The following is a 17401-nucleotide window of genomic DNA, read 5'->3' as shown; positions in this document are numbered from 1 at the left end:
TTGAATACATTCAATGAGCTAGCCTCAACTGCTTTCTTGGGCAGAGAATTCCACAACCCTCTGGGAGAAGAAATTCCTTCTCAACTCGGTTTTAAATTGGCTCCCCCTTATTTTGAGGCTGTGCCCCCTAGTTCTAGTCTCCCCGACCAGTGGAAACAATCTCTCTGCCTCTATCTTGTCTATCCCTTTCATTATTTTAAATGTTTCTATAAGATCACCCCTCATCCTTCTGAACTCCAACGAGTAAAGACCCAGTCTACTCAATCTATCATCATAGGTAACCCCCTCATCTCCGGAATCAGCCTAGTGAATCGTCTCTGTATCCCCTCCAAAGCTAGTATATCCTCCTTAAGTAAGGTGACCAAAACAGCACGCAGTACTCCAGGTGCGGCCTCACCAATACCCTGTAAAGTTGCAGCAAGACCTCCCTGCTTTTGTACTCCATCCCTCTCGCAATGAAGGCCAACATTCCATTCGCCTTCCTGATTACCTGCTGCACCTGAAAACTAACTTTTTGGGATTCATGTACAAGGACCCCCAGGTCCCTCTGCACCTCAGCATGTTGTAATTTCTCCCCATTCAAATAATATTCCCTTTTACTGTGTTTTTTATTCCCAAGGTGGTTGACCTCACATATGGGACAAAGGTGGGTATATGGAGTCAGGTCACAGATCAGCCATGATCTCATTGAATGTCGGAACAGGCTCAAGGAGCTATATGGCCTACTCCTGTTCCTATGTTCCTGTTAGCAAGTCAATAGGCATGTTCATGGAAGCATGGAAATTCAGGTGTATGTGTGAAGTTCAGATTTGAAATATTCCGGGGTGGTGATGGCAGCGGAGGAGGAGGAAGAGCAGGAGGGGTAGGGCAAATATTGTCTTGCTTGCCTGAAAATCCTGCGGAAAGTTCTCAACTATCCATACTTACGGAAGCGGCCGTCTACGCTGAGTTCTTCACTAACTATAAGACACGTGACCTGGGAATAAGGCAAGGAGTTACTACTATTGTACGGACTAATGATCATCCCAACGAACTGAGCTCCTCCACGTGAAAAGTAATTCTGAAATGCATAGAAACCTGTAATTAGACTTGTGCATAGTAAACAAATGAGAGCAATGATGTCTTTCATACAAACCATGACACACTATGTAGGATATTCGGGAAAAGCCCTGCACATAATAATGATTGTAGAAACCTTCATTGTAAAGTATTTTTGTACAAGGCAACTAGTGGTATAACATAGCACATTGCACTATGAACCACAAACCTGAGTTTGAATCTTAGTCTTGCTGTATATTCACATCTCAGGCTATCTCAAGATGGCAAATAACTTATCTCAGAAGATTATCAGGCTTAACACCGAAGAGGCTAGATGTTTTTCTTGACTGTTACATTGGCGGAAGTGCAGTCGGCATGGGTTATGCCTATTGTAAGGATGGTCTCTTGACCGTGGCCAATTTTCAGGAGTCAGGATCATTTGAATATTTTTGGTTGGCATCATGGTCTGTGCCTGAAGAAGGAGTAGAAAATGGCTGTAGCGGGCTTCAGGAATTAAATCATTAAATAAAATGTGACATTGCCTTTGGCTGTTCAATTGATCACCCAACGATAGATTGCACTGGCTCTCTATCTCTTTAAAATTTAAATGACCCCTCTGGTACCCATAGTAATGCTGGATGTCAAAGATGAACTTGGCATGTCGAAGCCAGTAATTTAGTCCTCATTTCATTGTGCTTTTATCCTCTACCATCATTCCCAAGCCAATTGTGTGCATGTTTTATATTCCATTTACTGCATTTAACTGATATGGGGTATTCTAAGTACTCATGCACTAACTTTTAAACAATCCCTGAAGTAAGTTTGGAATTGTAATGTCTTCTGTGGAGCCTGCTTTGATTTTCGATGCGTCAACGATCCCTTGGGCCAGGTGTTGCTAAGGCACAAGTACATCAATGCACTCCCATCATTTGCGTATAATACACCTACCCAAAAAATGCCAGAATGGCGGAGATGATTCGCTGGAGCTATGCCAACTCCCCAAGCATCACTTCGTTTGAAAATCTAACTTGAGCTGTTTACCTAATGGAGCAGGCGAAGGAAAAACTAGCAGTGCTTCCAACTCTGGTCACATTTCAGAATACCTTATTGTATAGTAATATTGTTGGATGCTGAGATTTGTTTTCTTATAATTGATCAGAATCCCCAACAAATCCTCAAAAATACTGTGCCACTAAACTATGGAATGGGTAAATATGTGCTCAGAGTTTTTTTGCAAATTACTAAATTCAGTACATCCTAATTATTGCTTCTCTAGCTTTTTCAGTATAGAGTAGTTATTGAATTGCTAAACCTGAGAAACAGGTTTACAGACAAAAAAAATATAGTACCAGAATCATCAAAAATGAGAGAAGTAATGGAACAAAAAGTACTCTCCCTAAACTTTCTTTCCCCATTAATATCAAAGAAAATACACAATACATAAACCTGAGAAACAGGTTTATCTTATGATGCCTATTCAGGGCAAACGAGAACTCATTGCATAATTGTGTTTTCATAGCCAGTAGCTAAACATACATGAAAAATTTATTTAAACTGTTTCTCTTTAAATCTTTGAGGCATGGGTGGTACATTTTTTTAAATACTGGACTTTTGCTGAGTTTGTACCTGGTATTTAGCCTGGGTGTCAATGTCCCTTAAGGATGGATTAGGATCAAATGCTGGATGTGAATGGTACCATCCAACAATGCTGTACCCTCTTCCAGCCAGAGCTTCTGATGCCTGTGTTTGTGACACTGGGTCCATCTCACACTGTAATCCTGTGCTTAGGCTGTTACATGGCTCTGCAACACAGATCTGTAAACAGGAAATAATTTCTTACTTTACTTAGAACATTTTTCACAAAGATGTCAAAATCATTTTCTTGTCATCAGAACAGTGTTTCCCTATCGCTATCAATCTCCATTAATTTAACATTTCTATTTTAGCCATCAGTTAAATGTTTTTCATTCATTTGCCACACATTGTTCAAAATCCGAGTAACAGATTATTAAACGTATCCATTCAGTTTCTTGTGCCAATTTTAATGGTCTTTTAAAAGTCTGTTAATACTGTTGTAAAATTATGCACTAAATTAAAAAAAGACCCTAAACACCAATGTTCCCTAATTTTTTTTTGCACGGTCCCTTTAAATTTGCTGCATGGTATCTCTTCCAGCAGCCTGAGTTGGTGGGCAGCCTGCGCGGGACCTTACGACTGGGTTAGGAGGAACATTGCTGAACACCTAACTTCTTTCCCTGATAATGAAGGGAAGGGAAGAGGGAAAACAGAGGACGTTAAAACCTAATCCAAAATCATGCTTACCTCTAATACTCTCTTTCCTGAGCAATATCGCCCACCTAATAGACCAATCACTTCTGCCATGGATACATGGGCATGCTAAACAGAGTAAAGAAGATTACTTCTAACATAAAGAAAAAAACATTAGTTTAACAAATTAACATGCACCTACAGTATTGCTGTTAAACCAAGTTGCAGAAATAGTGTGCCAGTAATGTATAACTGATACAATTACCTAGTAATGCCAATAGAATTTTCTTTTCTTTTATTTTGTGTGCACTCATTCTTCCATAAGCAGGCATTTTTTGTAGAGGCTTTCCTGAACGTTCGTGGTCTAATAAGTCACTACATGGACTTGCAAGCCACAGGTTTGTGCATGCAATTCCTAACATTACAAATTCATACACAATACACATCACTGAGGCGATACAAGGGGGATGAGTGGAGAATTAATTACTTCTTGTTAATCACAGGATTGTCTTAAGCTCAATACTGCTTTAAATGGGTAAAAGCAAAACTTAAAAGAACACAAAATCTGAATTGGGGGGTGAGGGAAGGTTGCTACAAGGTTGTAACAAAATTAATTTTTAAAACCCTGTAGAAGATTCAATACAGAAAGCCCAATGCACATCATATATTTTGCATGGAACAAGCCAACCTGGATTTGACTCTAGATTTTACATTTTTAGAAGAGGCTGTCTATTTGCATTATTATCCAAATAACTTTGCGACTCACTTTACATCTTAAGAATCCTTTACCCAATGAATCGACCTGCAAAGAGTCTACAAAGAGACCGCAGACCATGGGGGTTGGGTGGGTAGGGGATTGTTTTCATCATTTGTTTTTTTCTCAACAGTGAACTTGTTACACTAATTACAAGAAACCAAGGGGTAGATTTTCATCTTAACCACCTAGGCGTTGAGCATTAACTGGGCAGAGCACAGAAAAGAAAATGTGTGATGGGGAGGATTGCACAGTTCGTTCATTTCAATGGAAGGAAAATCAAGCAAGTTCTGTTACAGATGGTATTTATAATGCAATTTCTGTAATTTTAAGTGCTTTGTACATACCGTATATTGTTCCATGTTAGCTTTCCATCTTCCTTGTTACACCAAACAATTGCATGCTTGAGCAAAGCATTTCAAATTACAGAAATTGCATTATAAATACCATCTGTAACAGAACTTGCTTGATTTTCCTTCCATTGAAATGAACGAACTGTGCAATCCTCCCCATCACATATTTTCTTTTCTGTGTTCTGCCCAGGTAATGCTCAATGCTTAAGCAATGCACTTTGATTTTACCAACTAAAAGTATACTCAACTGAATTGTGCACCTAAGTAGTCTGCCATTGAAATTAATGTGCCATTTCAATGAGTGTATTTTGAACTCAGAGCTCCTGTAGTCAGAATGAGTTTACCGTATAAAGCCTTTGTAAGACACCTTTTTCTGTAATTAAATTCTGCTGTATCCCTTCTACTAAGAATAGAGTGCACAAATATACAGTCACTGGCTTGTGGTACATTCAACAACACAATCTACTCACAAGCACCATCAACATTTGGCACTAATTTTGAAGAGGAACATATTTGAAGTGTTGCTGAGAGGACCAAGTTGCTTAATGCACATTTCACAACTTGTGCTTCGCTCCCATGCACTTTACATACTTACAATTTGATTTTTGAAGAGTTTCATACTTTATTTTGGTTCCCAAAATGCATTACTTAATGAAGAATTACATTTTGTATATTAAGATGATACACATTGAATTCAATTTTTAAGATATTACTCTATGGCATTTCTTTACCAACCTCGACACAATTAACACACCAGATTTTCCATTAACTAATTAATGTAGATGGGTTGAAATTTAACAGATTAAAAGCATTTTTCTAAATATTGCAGTATAAAAAATGTAATTAAGATTTGAGGAATTTATTTTGCATTACACTGAATTTTAGGATACTGACATTTGCATATTTTTTACATGAACATAATGAAGTTTTTCAAAGACCTGTTGTATTTATTAAGCACTTGTTGCAATAATGCTAAGATTCTGCTATTAATCTGTGCAATATAATTTTCATTACAATGTTACATAATATCACGTTAACAGCAATGTATACATACGCTGCATGGTGAAAATAATTCAGTCCAAAATGATTAACATAACTGTCCTTTTTGCTTACCATATCCATCACCAGCAATGCCTCCGCTGATACCTTCACTTGAAATGGCTCCTGAAATGAAAACACCATTTACCAACAGGTATACAAGAATTTTAAAAATAAATACAACAAATTAGAAGCATCATCTTTATCTGAAATCGACAGATAAAACTCATACCGGTTTCTCTTCACTGAAGCAGTGGCATGGGATCAGCTGGAAAGGGTCAAGAGAGCTAAGGAGAATGAGGCAAAATAATCAAATTAACGAAGACAGGAACATAAACAATAGGAGAGAAAACACCATTTAAATAAAAGCCCGAATTTGGTCAGTGGTTTGTTTCTACACTGCTTTAAAAAGTTCTGGCTTTCTGTATATCAGCCAAGGGGAAAAGTTAACAGATACCAGGGCGGATTTTAGTTATTGAGCAGCCAGTCGGTCGCCCAATCTCTCATGTGGGAGGTCTGGCCATCTCAAGGGCTGGGCTTCATTAACATACATGCGGATAGCTGCACATCCCTAATGACCATCCCGATGCAGTTTGCCAACTCTGGGCCAGGATACAGGTAGATTCCGGGGGCGGGTGTTGCGATCATGGGGAAGCCTGGGGCAGAAACTCACATTATTCTCGTGCAACCCGGAGGAGCAGTCCTGCTTTTGTGGCCCCACAAGAAAACGAAACATGTAACTATTTGGGCATCTTCTGCTGCACTGCCATTTTTTTTTTACTGAGTGGAGCATCCTCCATGGATACTCCACCCAGTAGGCCATTAAAACGGCATTGCATTCTCATGTACTTCATAGAATCCAGATTTGTATCAATTCATGAGACTTCCGTCCGAATCAGGCAGGCGCATCAGCTGCCCATGAAAATACCGGGGAATATAGCTGTGGTCGGGAAATAAGGCTGCAAGTCCGCCACTATGATTTTAATTCTGCTACCTCCTGGTTTCCACCAGGCAGAGGGAGTTAAAAATTGGTCCTATTGTTTATTATCTTATATTGTTTCATTTCAAGCATTCTGACAAAAATAGCTGCAATTTTCTGGCATAAAACAGTTTAGAAACAAAAATTCGTGCACTTGTCATGATTGCATATAGCTTTGCTTCGATCCCAGTAAAGGTATGCTGTGGTTAAAAGTGAAAAATTCTTTCTAATTTTAAACAGTCTCCACCACACGTACGAGAGTCCTAAGACTTTTAAATATTTCCTAACTGACCACAGCAACTGGATCCCAGTCACAAAGCCACTTGCAACCCTAGAAATCTTCTTCCAAACTTACAAGAAAACACCAAAAATAATTTTGAGCAGTTTATGCAATTTTTGCTTCTGCGTGCCTTGAAAATATTAATGTAGCAAAAGTATACATGCAGAGACCTGGAGTGGCCTCTATCCTCCACAACTAGCAACACACATAGCTAATTAAGATTAACCTTAGGATGTGGCACATTCCTGCACCTCTGCATAACTGGAACCCAAAGGTAAGTTTAACGTAAAAAGCAAATATTACAATTAGGTTATCTCAAATCAGTTTCTCAGTGATGTGATTTAAAAACACATTCAACTGTAATGCTTGAAGAGTTTATACCTCTTTGACAGGCGTGGGCCTCTTGCTGGCTTTGGAGGTTTGTTCAACTCTTCCTCGTGCCTCCTGGCCAGTTCTTCTGCTGTGAGATGCTAAAAATTCACAAAAAATATTCAGTTATCCAGTGATATCTGATGTTAGATGTTTGTAGTTTGACAGGCAGCCCGGTGGGGAGCTGGAGCACCAATGGCCAACATATGGCATGCCGGTTGGCGCCCCGAGTTCCCTACATCCTGATCTTGGTTGTGTTACTACTGGGGGAAATGTTGAGCAGTTGCTGGGTATTCTTCAACAGGAAAGGAAGTTAAAATGGGAGGGACAGTCAGCCCAGCAGCTATCATATACCATTTCAGAGTACCACTGATGGAGGCCTGGAGAACACTGCCTGCCTGGCTATGAGAAAGAGCAGAAAGTAAATTTGAAGAGAGGGAGTTTTACCCTCGCCATAAGAAAACTTTGAGAGTTTGCCCCCACTCTCCCCACGTCTGAAGACTATTACCGTATACTGCTCAGTGAAGATATGATAATTCACTCATGAAAATAACCTGGCAATGCTGCGGAAGACATGTTCCTAAATCACCTGAGACTGCATAAAGACTAAAACACACATCAAATAAATCAACAGCAATCGAATCAAGAGGTTCAGATGAACACACAATCTTCAAGATTGTTCAAGCTTCGCACTTAATATTCACGTTACTGAATTCCGATTGGATTGCCTTATTTACTGAATGAATTAGGAGCTGACTCAGTAAATATTCTTGAAACAAATGCATTAAACTTTCACATTTAGTTCACATTTCCCACACTAATAATTTCAATTTGCTGATCGATCTAATGTGCATTTCCAGCTTTGAAATCCAGGCTTGCTTCTCCGTAGCCCTCCCAATCTACAAATCACCCTTACAAACTCCTTCAGCTTCATCTTCAGATTTATTTGGATCAAAATACCAGGAACTAGGCAAAAACTTAAACTACAGAAAATCTGCAGGGTGGATTTAGAAACAATAGAGCTCACTTAGGCATCATCAACCTGCAATGACAATGAATCTAGAACACACACACACACACAGACAGCATGAATCAAGATAAACTAGGTTTGAAATTCAAAAGGATTCCCCGTGAAAGTGCTTCTTCTGTCTGTTTTTACTTACACATTGGTTCAAACATCAGATTATCACAATCTTAAATATTGCATTTAAATTGCAGTTTCTGCTTCAATCCTTACAAGTTATGACTTTTACTTTTCCCGAGCATTCACCATAAACATCACGCTTCACAGAAGGGTAAAATAATCTGTTCTTTGCCCTGCTTCTGTAGCAATGGTATTGATGTGGCTGGCCTAGTTAAGCTTCTGGTCAATAGTGACATCCAGAATGTTAATAGTGGGGCATTTAGCGATGGTGGTGCCATTGAAGCCGGAGATGGTTGGGTCTTTTCTTTCTGGAAGCAGTCATTCCCCAACAGCTGTGTGGCATGAATCTTACCTGCCACTTGTCAGCCCAAGCCTAGATGTTGTCCAGGTCGTGCTGTAGGCTGGTACGGGCTGCTCCATATCAGAGGAATTGTGAATGGAGCTCAACATCATAGAATTATCGGCAAATAGCCTCACTCCTAACCTTATAACAAGGAAGTTCATTAATGAAGCAGCTGAAGATCGTTAGGCCAAGTAGTGCCCAGAGGAACTACAGTACCACTGTCCTGGGCTGCGATAATTGGCCTCTGACAATCACAACCGTCTTCCTGTCTCTGTCTGGTATGACTTCAGCTATTGAATAGCTTCCATTGATCCTAGTTCTGCTGGGGCTCCTTGATATCATACTTAGTCGAACACTGCCTTGATGTTGAGGGCAGCTACTCTCACCTCTCCTCTGGCATTCAGCTCTAGAATCATGTTTGGATCATGGTTCTAACAAGATCAGGAGCTGAGTGGTTCTGGCAGAACCCAAACTGAGTTTTGGTGAGTAGATGTCATCTGATGGCACTATTGATTAAATCGTCTTATCACTTTGCTGATGATAGGAGGCAGGTAATTGGTTGAGTTAGATTTATCCTGCTTTTTGTGGATAGGACATACATTGACAATTTTCCAAATTGTCAAGTATAATAGTTTGACTAGGGGCCAATTAGTGTGGTGTCCAGCTCTTCAGCATTGCAGCTGGGATATTATTCGGGACAAAGCCCTAATAAAGTGTGACATTTTCATGATTTTTGTATTACTGTGCAAAGCCAAGCTCTACTGATTCAACTAAGTGAATCTGATCATATCTGTTGCTCTGTATGTTCACTCACTGAAATAAAATAGCTTAGTGATTCAAATCAAGCCTGATCTTACCAAGTGTCTGCTTGATCCGCCTTCAGAGAGTTGAAGAAGTACACGTGCAAAAGACACGAATATCTAGTTCTGGTCATAAGGGGATTCTTTTGTTACATCCCCCAACTTAAGTTGGATATAGGGCAGTTTAAGTCAACTTCGATAAAAATAAGATGTCAAACTGTTTGCGGGAACAACTGATGCCACTGAATCTGAGAAGTTATCTGCAGTAGAGCTCACTTTGTAACAGGGATGTTCATGGAATTTCCTCCTCCCATTCATTGTCCGATTTTCCAACATCATTCACCGTTTTCAATACTAAATACATTTCTCTAAACTGGGTTGATTTAGATACCTCCTCTGAACTTGCTTATTATCTCCTTCAAATTACAGTTGTGACAAGTACGTTTATTTTTCCATTTTGTATTGTTGTTATAGAACACTGTAAATAACTACCATGTTAATGCTAAAATGCACCACAATCTCTGGTGGGAAAATATTTTTTAAGACAAGTGTGCTGTTAATTCTATGCAAGACTTCTCTATCCAAGTACCTCAAATGTTTGCCCCTCCAGATCCTTTGCATCACGCCAGTTCCCCCAAGGGTCTCGCACACGTCGTCTTCTGGTACGCTATAACAAATAAGAACTGGCAGTAGATAAAATTCTATCCAAACCATTACCTGTGCATGTTACAATCATTTACAAAAGAATGTGTAAAATATTTGCTGATGGTTTATGGATAAGTATGTACTTTCCCAGAACCTATGATTTTAATCTCCACAGTAGCCTTTTTCCTTTAGCTGAGACAACAGGGCAGTCTAAGGCACAAACCCTCACAACCTGCTATCAAGACTACTATGTAATTTGCCAATTAGATATTTCTACACAGGCTGGGACTAGAAATAGATCAGTCAGAAGAGGTATACCCTAAACAGTTTGGTCTCAGAATGAAGGAACTAAGACATCTGGCAGGTCAAGTAAATAGATTCAAAGTTATAATGTGGGTAGAAGACCATAATAAATGGGATTCTGTGTTTTATCCTAGTGGTGCTTTACATAAAAGAAAAAAGCAATGTTTAATTTGTACAAGACAGTTGTTAGGCCACTGCAGGAGTATTGGGGGTAGTTCCAGATATCTCATTATAAAAATTAGCAGGATTAGGCCATGCGTCCCCTCGAGCCTAATGAGATACCGAGAAAAGGCATTGGAGCAGAGGAAAAGATAGGAATGATAGTTTTCAAGCCATTGCTATAACTATAACCTGTGTCTCTTTTCATTGGAATAGAGACGATTAAGGGGGAAACCTAAGCCGCATTCTCAAAACTATGAAAGGTTTTGAGATGGTTTTCCATTGGTTGGCAAATCAGTAACAAAGGTTTACAAACTCAGGGTTATCACAAGAACAACAAAGGGGTAAGTTAGAATAAATAACTTTCATGGAGAAAGTTTATAGAATATGGAATGTTTTACCACATCTGACACTTGTGGAAAAGATTTTATTTAAAAGTTAACTGGATAACTATTTGAAAAGGAAGAATGTAAAATATATGGGGAAAGGGCAGAAGAATGGGATTAGCAGAGATAACTCCAACTGACGAGCTTGCTTGGCACAATAGGCCAATTGGTATCCTTCTGTCTCTGATTTATACGATTCTAGTCTTCACAGGAAGGGGCCAGGTCAGAAAAGACCCAAGATGTTCCAGGCACGTTAAAACATCTCTCAAGTTCAAACTCCTAACTCTTGGGTCAGGAGTCTACTGCTCCATACTAGACCTACCTAACTACCCATGAATTACACTTTTTGCTCTAAACTTTTTCTAGGTTGGTAGGTTAGTGTATCTAGCTTACCATGGAATTATCAAGCACTATGTGGGCATGGCGGTGGGGGGGGGGGGGGGGGTCAATGGACTGAATGGCTTTGATGATGTAAAATTCTATGATTCTATGAAAAGTTATTTTATAACTCTATTTCATCTTAGCATTTGTGGTGCAGAAGGCTACTACAGGTTGTACTGCAATCACCACATATATTCAACCTACCATGGACTGCAATCGTTGAGCAAGCAAGTACGTCTGTACACTGTCCTTCCCTTCCTCTTTATTACGTGTTCGGTCTGCAGGTCGTGGTCGATTATATACTGCCTGTTCTGTGGAAGCAAAGGACTAAGTAAATGTTACCAAGAACCCATCAGCCATACAGTAGAATCCTATAAAGCTAAGTTCAAATTTTGATCAGTGTGAAACCTCCCAAGACAATGTCAACAGGTAGCAGAAACGACTTGTTAAATTTACCTCTTCAGATCTATACTCCATTTTTATGGATGCAATGGACAAAATGGATCTCTCTACTGCCAGCGAAATAGGATCAGCTTATAATGCTGTTTCAAACAATAAGACCCACCCCCACCCACACATACAATTAGGCTCGGTGCCAGTGAATAGAAACATAGAAAATAGGTACAGGAGTACGCCACTCGGCCCTTCGAGCCTGCACCACCATTCAATAATATCATGGCTGATCATTCACCTCAGTACCCCTTTTCTGTTTTCTCTCCATACCTCTTGATCCCTTTAGCCGTAAGGGCCATATCTAACTCCCTCTTGAATATGTCCAATGAACTGGCATCAACAATTCTCTGCGGTAGGGAATTCCAGGATAACAACTCTCTGAGTGAAGAAGTTTCTCCTCATCTCAGAACTAAATGGCTTACCCCTTATCCTTAAGACTGTGTCCCCGGTTCTGGACTTCCCCAGCATTGGGAACATTCTTCCAACATCTAACCTGTCCAGTCCCGTCAGAATTTTATATGTTTCTTTGAGATCCCCTCTCATCCTTCTATACCCCAGTGAATAAAGATCCAGTCGAACCAGTCTCTCCTCATATGTCAGCCCAACCATCCCGGGAATCAGTCTGGTGAACCTTCACTGTACTTCCTCAATAGCAAGAATGTCCTTCCTCAGATTAGGAGACCAAAACTGAACACAATATTCCAGGTGAGGCCTCACCAAGGTCCTGTACAACTGCAGTAAGACCTCCCTGCTCCTATACTCGAAACCCCTAGCTATGAAGACCAACATACCATTTGCCTTCTTCACCGCCTGCTGTACCTGCATGCCAACTTTCAATGACTGATGTACCATGACACCCAGGTCTCGTTGCACCTCCCCTTTTCCTAATCTGCCGCCATTCAGATAATATTTTACCTTCGAGTTTTTGCCCCCAAAGTGGATAACCTCACATTTATCCACATTATACTGCATCTGCCATGCATTTGCCCACTCACCTAATCTGTCCAAGTAACCCTGCAGCCTCTTAGCGTCCTCCTCACAGCTCATACCGCCACCCAGTTTAGTGTCATCTGCAAACTTGGAGATATTACACTCAATTCCTTCATCTAAATCATTAATGTATATTGTAAATAGCTGGGGTCCCAGCACTGAGCCCTGCGACACCCCACCAGACACTGCCTGCCATTCTGAAAAGGACCCGTTTATCCCGACTCTCTGCTTCCTGTCTGCCAACCAGTTCTCTATCCACATCAGTACATTACCCCAAATACCATGTGCTTTAATCTTGCACACCAATCTCTTGTGTGGGACCTTGTCAAAAGCCTTTTGAAAGTCAAAATACACCACATCCACTGGTCCACTCTACTAGTTACATCCTCAAAAAACTCCAGAAGATTTGTCAAGCATGATTTCCCTTTCATAAATCCATGTTGACTTGGACCGATCCTGTCACTGCTTTCCAAATGCGCTGCTATTTCATCCTTAATAATTGATTCCAACATTTTCCCCACCACTGAGAGGAGGGATTAATGCTAGCCAGGATTCCTATTCCCAATTGTCATCTAAATTTGGATATTAGGTGAGAATGTTAGCTAAGATGCTCCCCAGGTCAAATAGTATGCCAACACTGTCAAGGTCCATATATAAATAATAGTTACTTGGGCATGGTATTAATATACCATGGAACCATACCCCAGCAAGGATACAATTCCTTCAGGTGAGAAGGATGGGGAGAAAAACCGGTGAAACTGTTGTAAAAACAGCAAATATTTATAGGAGATGTTATAGCTGAGCACCTAGATGGTGCATCAGTCAGCTGTGAAGATCCTATTTCTGATGACACTCGGGTGACTGAGGATTTAGGTTCTATATAATGTTTTGATTGATTAACTATTAAAGTACTATATTTTGTCAATGTAACTCAGCAGGTGTTAGAAGCAAGCCTCAAACTGCCATTTTTGCTTTGAGGTGGGACATGCTGAGAGAAATAGGTATTAATAACAAGCAGATTTAAGTTGAGCAATTATAGAGCATGAGTATAAAATTATCAAACCTCTATTTTTAAAAATTCTTCCGAAACTCAGAATAGCAGATACATTGAATAAATATTTAGCAACACCTTTTAATAGTGTCAGTTAACACATTTTAAAAGAGTCTGATAGATATCTAATTAGGAACAGGATCGAGGGTTATAAGGTCTTACGCAAATAAAAGTGGTCAAATGCTATGTGGAACATGGTGATTCCTGAGCTGCTGGAATCAAGAAAGAAGCAGCTGGTAACAACTGATAACACAGCATGAGAGGAATTGAAAAGACCGTCACATAACTAGTTTAAATTGTAGAAGAAAAGTCATGGATGAATAATACAACATGCAAATTTAGGTGGGCATTTTGGATTTTTGCTTGAATTACCTTTTAAGAGCAAAGAGAAACTCTGTAGAACTTGAGTCAGTCTTGTGAGGAGTGGGGCTTTGCAGTTCAATTGACGAACAGCCCCATAGCTCGGAGCTGCCAGTTATGGCTTTATATTTGGCAACTCCAGTCCAGCTCACCAGGCAGTCTGAGGCCGTCAAGGGCATATTGCATCGTGTGACCATGTAAAAAGTGATCTACCATATTTCAAGGATCAATTTTATGTTGAGGGCTAGTACAGGAGAAGCACCCTTGTTTTCCAATATCAAAGAGAAAAATAATGGTAATGTTTTAGGTGTGACAGTTCGTCATAGCTCAATTCTACAGTTCCAGTATTTTCTGTTTTTATTTCAGACTTTCACCATTTGCTGTTTTTAATTTTTCACAGTCCCCTTTGTAATCTGTAAAGTAGTACCCAATGCCTGACACAGTACATTGTGCAGAATTGCAGTGCATCATTTCTGCACAGTTCAATACCGCTGCAAGAACATGTCTAAAAAGGAGTTACAGCTCCACCCAAAGGAAGCATCAGATAGGATAGCTCTGACATCCAGACAGAAGGATTTTCTGTGTCTGAAAGTAATAGAAGTGGAAAGGTATAAAAAAAATGAATGGAACATATGAAGGGAAAGACAAAATTAACAAGAGGAAAGGAGAAACAAATCAGTTGTTCAGACTACCAAAAATCTCTGACATTTTGAAAACATTTTAACTATTGAAATGGTGCCAAATGGTTATAGAAAGGATGTCAAAACTAGCTCTCATAATACTTGTTTTACACATGGAATTTTCTCCACAGATTAATGCCCATTGCTGTAAGAAAATCTTTATCTTCCAAATGAAATATGTAACAAGCTCACCACAACCAAAATTTATAGCTCCAATTAATTCCAGGTATGTGTGTATCCGTCCAATGCAATTCACATCGCCACAGTTTTTCAGCCCTGGACGCACTGATGTTTTATTTAGGTATTTGGGTTTACACTTCTCCCTGCAGGAACAAAGCATGAGCTATCATATTGCAACCTGGAACTGGCAGGTATCTTAGTTACTGGGACACTGGAGACAGTGTTTAAAAAAAAGCCGGATGTGTCAAATATGATAAATTATTAGCTGCTGCAAGTTGCACATTTGAGAGGGCACGTTCTATTATATATTGGGGGAGGTAGGAATGTTGCGGTCGGAGGCTTCCTGTGGGCGAACGCCTTTGACCAAAATGTTTCTAACAAAAACACCTGGTGGTCCCGGAGGAACGTAGGATTGCACTCCGAGGCCTAATTTCGTAGTCCAGGTACGGAACATGCATATCCTGGGATCACGTGGGCCTGGACCACCAATCACAATGTAGTATTCTCATTCAAGGTAATGGGAGCTCCTATTACTATCAATGAGAATACTCCCAAGATCAAATAAAACACAAATATAAAAAAAACACTTCACTTTTTGTAAATTAATAGTAATTGCATTAAATTAAATGTTTGAGAAAAAAGATTCTTTTTGATTTAAAAAATGTTTTAATAGTGTTAAAAATAAACTTACTCCATAGACAGGATTTTTAATATAAAAATAAGTAGTGACATTTAATTTTCTACATTTTAAAACTCTTATGCTGGTAAATACACCTTCTTTTACCAGGCATAAGGATTTTAAGGACATTCTCTGAGCAAGAGTTGGGCAAACAGCCTAAATCGCCGCCCACGAAACAAATTTTGACAGATCGCAAAAGCCGGTTCTCGGTGCATGTGCATTACGCGCCGAGAACCGGCATTTGCGAGGCCTCTTTAGGTGTGCGCGCACTTCGTACACACCCGGAGAGGCCGCCATTTTCGGGCCAATATTCCAGAAAGATTAGCCTGAAAAATGCAAGTACCAAGCTGGTAACAAAAATAATTGGGGAGGAGCACAGCCCAGGTAGGAACATGTTCACAGAATAGTATAACAAGGGTTTCCCCCACCTGCTGATTCCTCACAAGGTGTATATGTATCCCCAATCTTTGGCGATCTGCCTAGGAGGTGCTAAACAAACAGGCCCCACTTCTCTGGAGATGGGAAATTAAAAATAAATTAAGCTGCACTGTGGGTAAACAGTAACATCTGGGCAAAGGTAGCCTGCCTGCCCTCTCAGTCAGAGAACATTGTGTCGTGGCCAAGAGGAACCCGAGGTTTATAAAGATCGATTGAAAAAGGGGGCAGAATAGTTATTATTTGAATCCTTAGTGCATCAAATTACCTTTTATAAGGAGAAAGTAGATCTACAGGTAAATACAACAAGTAAAACAGAATGATATTTACTAAGACTAAATGAATGGGAAATCAGCAAAGCGCACTGCAGCATTAGCACAATACTGAGTATCACACAGCGGTGATAGACAGGCTCTCTCTGTCTCTCCCCCTCCACCATGTCACAAAGTTGACAATTTCCACCTTGTTTCTATGGGGAAACACTGAGTGGAGGCCAGGCTGGTAGGCAAGACAGGGGAAGGAGATGAAAGAAGACAAAAACATCAACAGGCCACTCTCCCAACTGCCTACTGACCTGCTTCAGAACAGGACTGGTAAAGGTTTGGACCAGTTTGCCTGCAGGTGCATGACCCAGGAAATCGCAACTGAGAAAAAAAATAAGAGGATTCAAATAAAATTTTTCCAATGGGAGTACTGTTCTGCAGAGTGGATTTGACCAGTTGACATTACCCTGGTGTGCTCATGGAGAATGGCAGAAATGGAAGCTTCGTGAAAGATTTTTCTCCTCATTCTTTTTTTTAACCAAGTTGATGTGAAGGATATGGGTAAGTACCTATCTGATGATATGAAGGATATGGGTAAGTACCTATCTGATGATATGAAGGATATGGGTAAGTACCTATCTGATGATATGAAAGATATGGGTAAGTACCTATCTGATGATATGAAAGATATGGGTAAGTACCTATCTGATGATATGAAGGATATGGGTAAGTACCTATCTGATGATATGAAGGATATGGGTAAGTACCTATCTGATGACACTTAACCACAAAGTTATCTTTTAAAAAAAATCAAAATATGCATATTTGTTTCAAAGAGATCTGGAAAACATTTCTGATCAAGCTATAAAATAACATTATTTAAATACCTAGAACTATAGAATCCCAGCTGATCCACAGTGAAATAATTCAAAACCAAATTCCAACTATACTTTTGATTTGGATGCAGAATCTTCAGAGAGATAACAAAATAAGCAATCATCTTAAAATGTGAATACTTTATCAGGTATGTTGTCAAAGCATTTTGTAAATGGGTTTAAAACACTGCTTTT

The 17401-nt window shown here is 39.7% G+C and overlaps 1 protein-coding gene across 2 annotated transcripts in view; it reads right to left on the bottom strand.

The window, feature by feature from the left end:
• mysm1 (Myb-like, SWIRM and MPN domains 1) overlaps positions 1 to 17401 on the bottom strand; it is a 107423-nt gene that overhangs the window by 29469 nt on the left and 60553 nt on the right. For both annotated transcript variants that reach the window (XM_070886942.1, XM_070886943.1), the window contains exons 9-17: positions 14967 to 15097; positions 11445 to 11551; positions 9956 to 10033; positions 7092 to 7180; positions 5684 to 5738; positions 5527 to 5577; positions 3361 to 3435; positions 2665 to 2853; positions 928 to 1060 (exon numbers count right to left, since the gene is read on the bottom strand). In XM_070886942.1, coding sequence (XP_070743043.1) covers positions 928 to 1060; positions 2665 to 2853; positions 3361 to 3435; positions 5527 to 5577; positions 5684 to 5738; positions 7092 to 7180; positions 9956 to 10033; positions 11445 to 11551; positions 14967 to 15097 — 908 coding nt within the window. The remainder of the gene's footprint in view (positions 1 to 927; positions 1061 to 2664; positions 2854 to 3360; positions 3436 to 5526; positions 5578 to 5683; positions 5739 to 7091; positions 7181 to 9955; positions 10034 to 11444; positions 11552 to 14966; positions 15098 to 17401) is intronic.

This window comes from Pristiophorus japonicus, chromosome 8 (genome assembly GCF_044704955.1).
Source record: "Pristiophorus japonicus isolate sPriJap1 chromosome 8, sPriJap1.hap1, whole genome shotgun sequence".
Lineage (NCBI taxonomy): Eukaryota > Metazoa > Chordata > Chondrichthyes > Pristiophoridae > Pristiophorus > Pristiophorus japonicus.
Note: the sequence above shows the minus strand (reverse complement) of the source record. Positions and strands in the feature narration are given on the sequence as shown.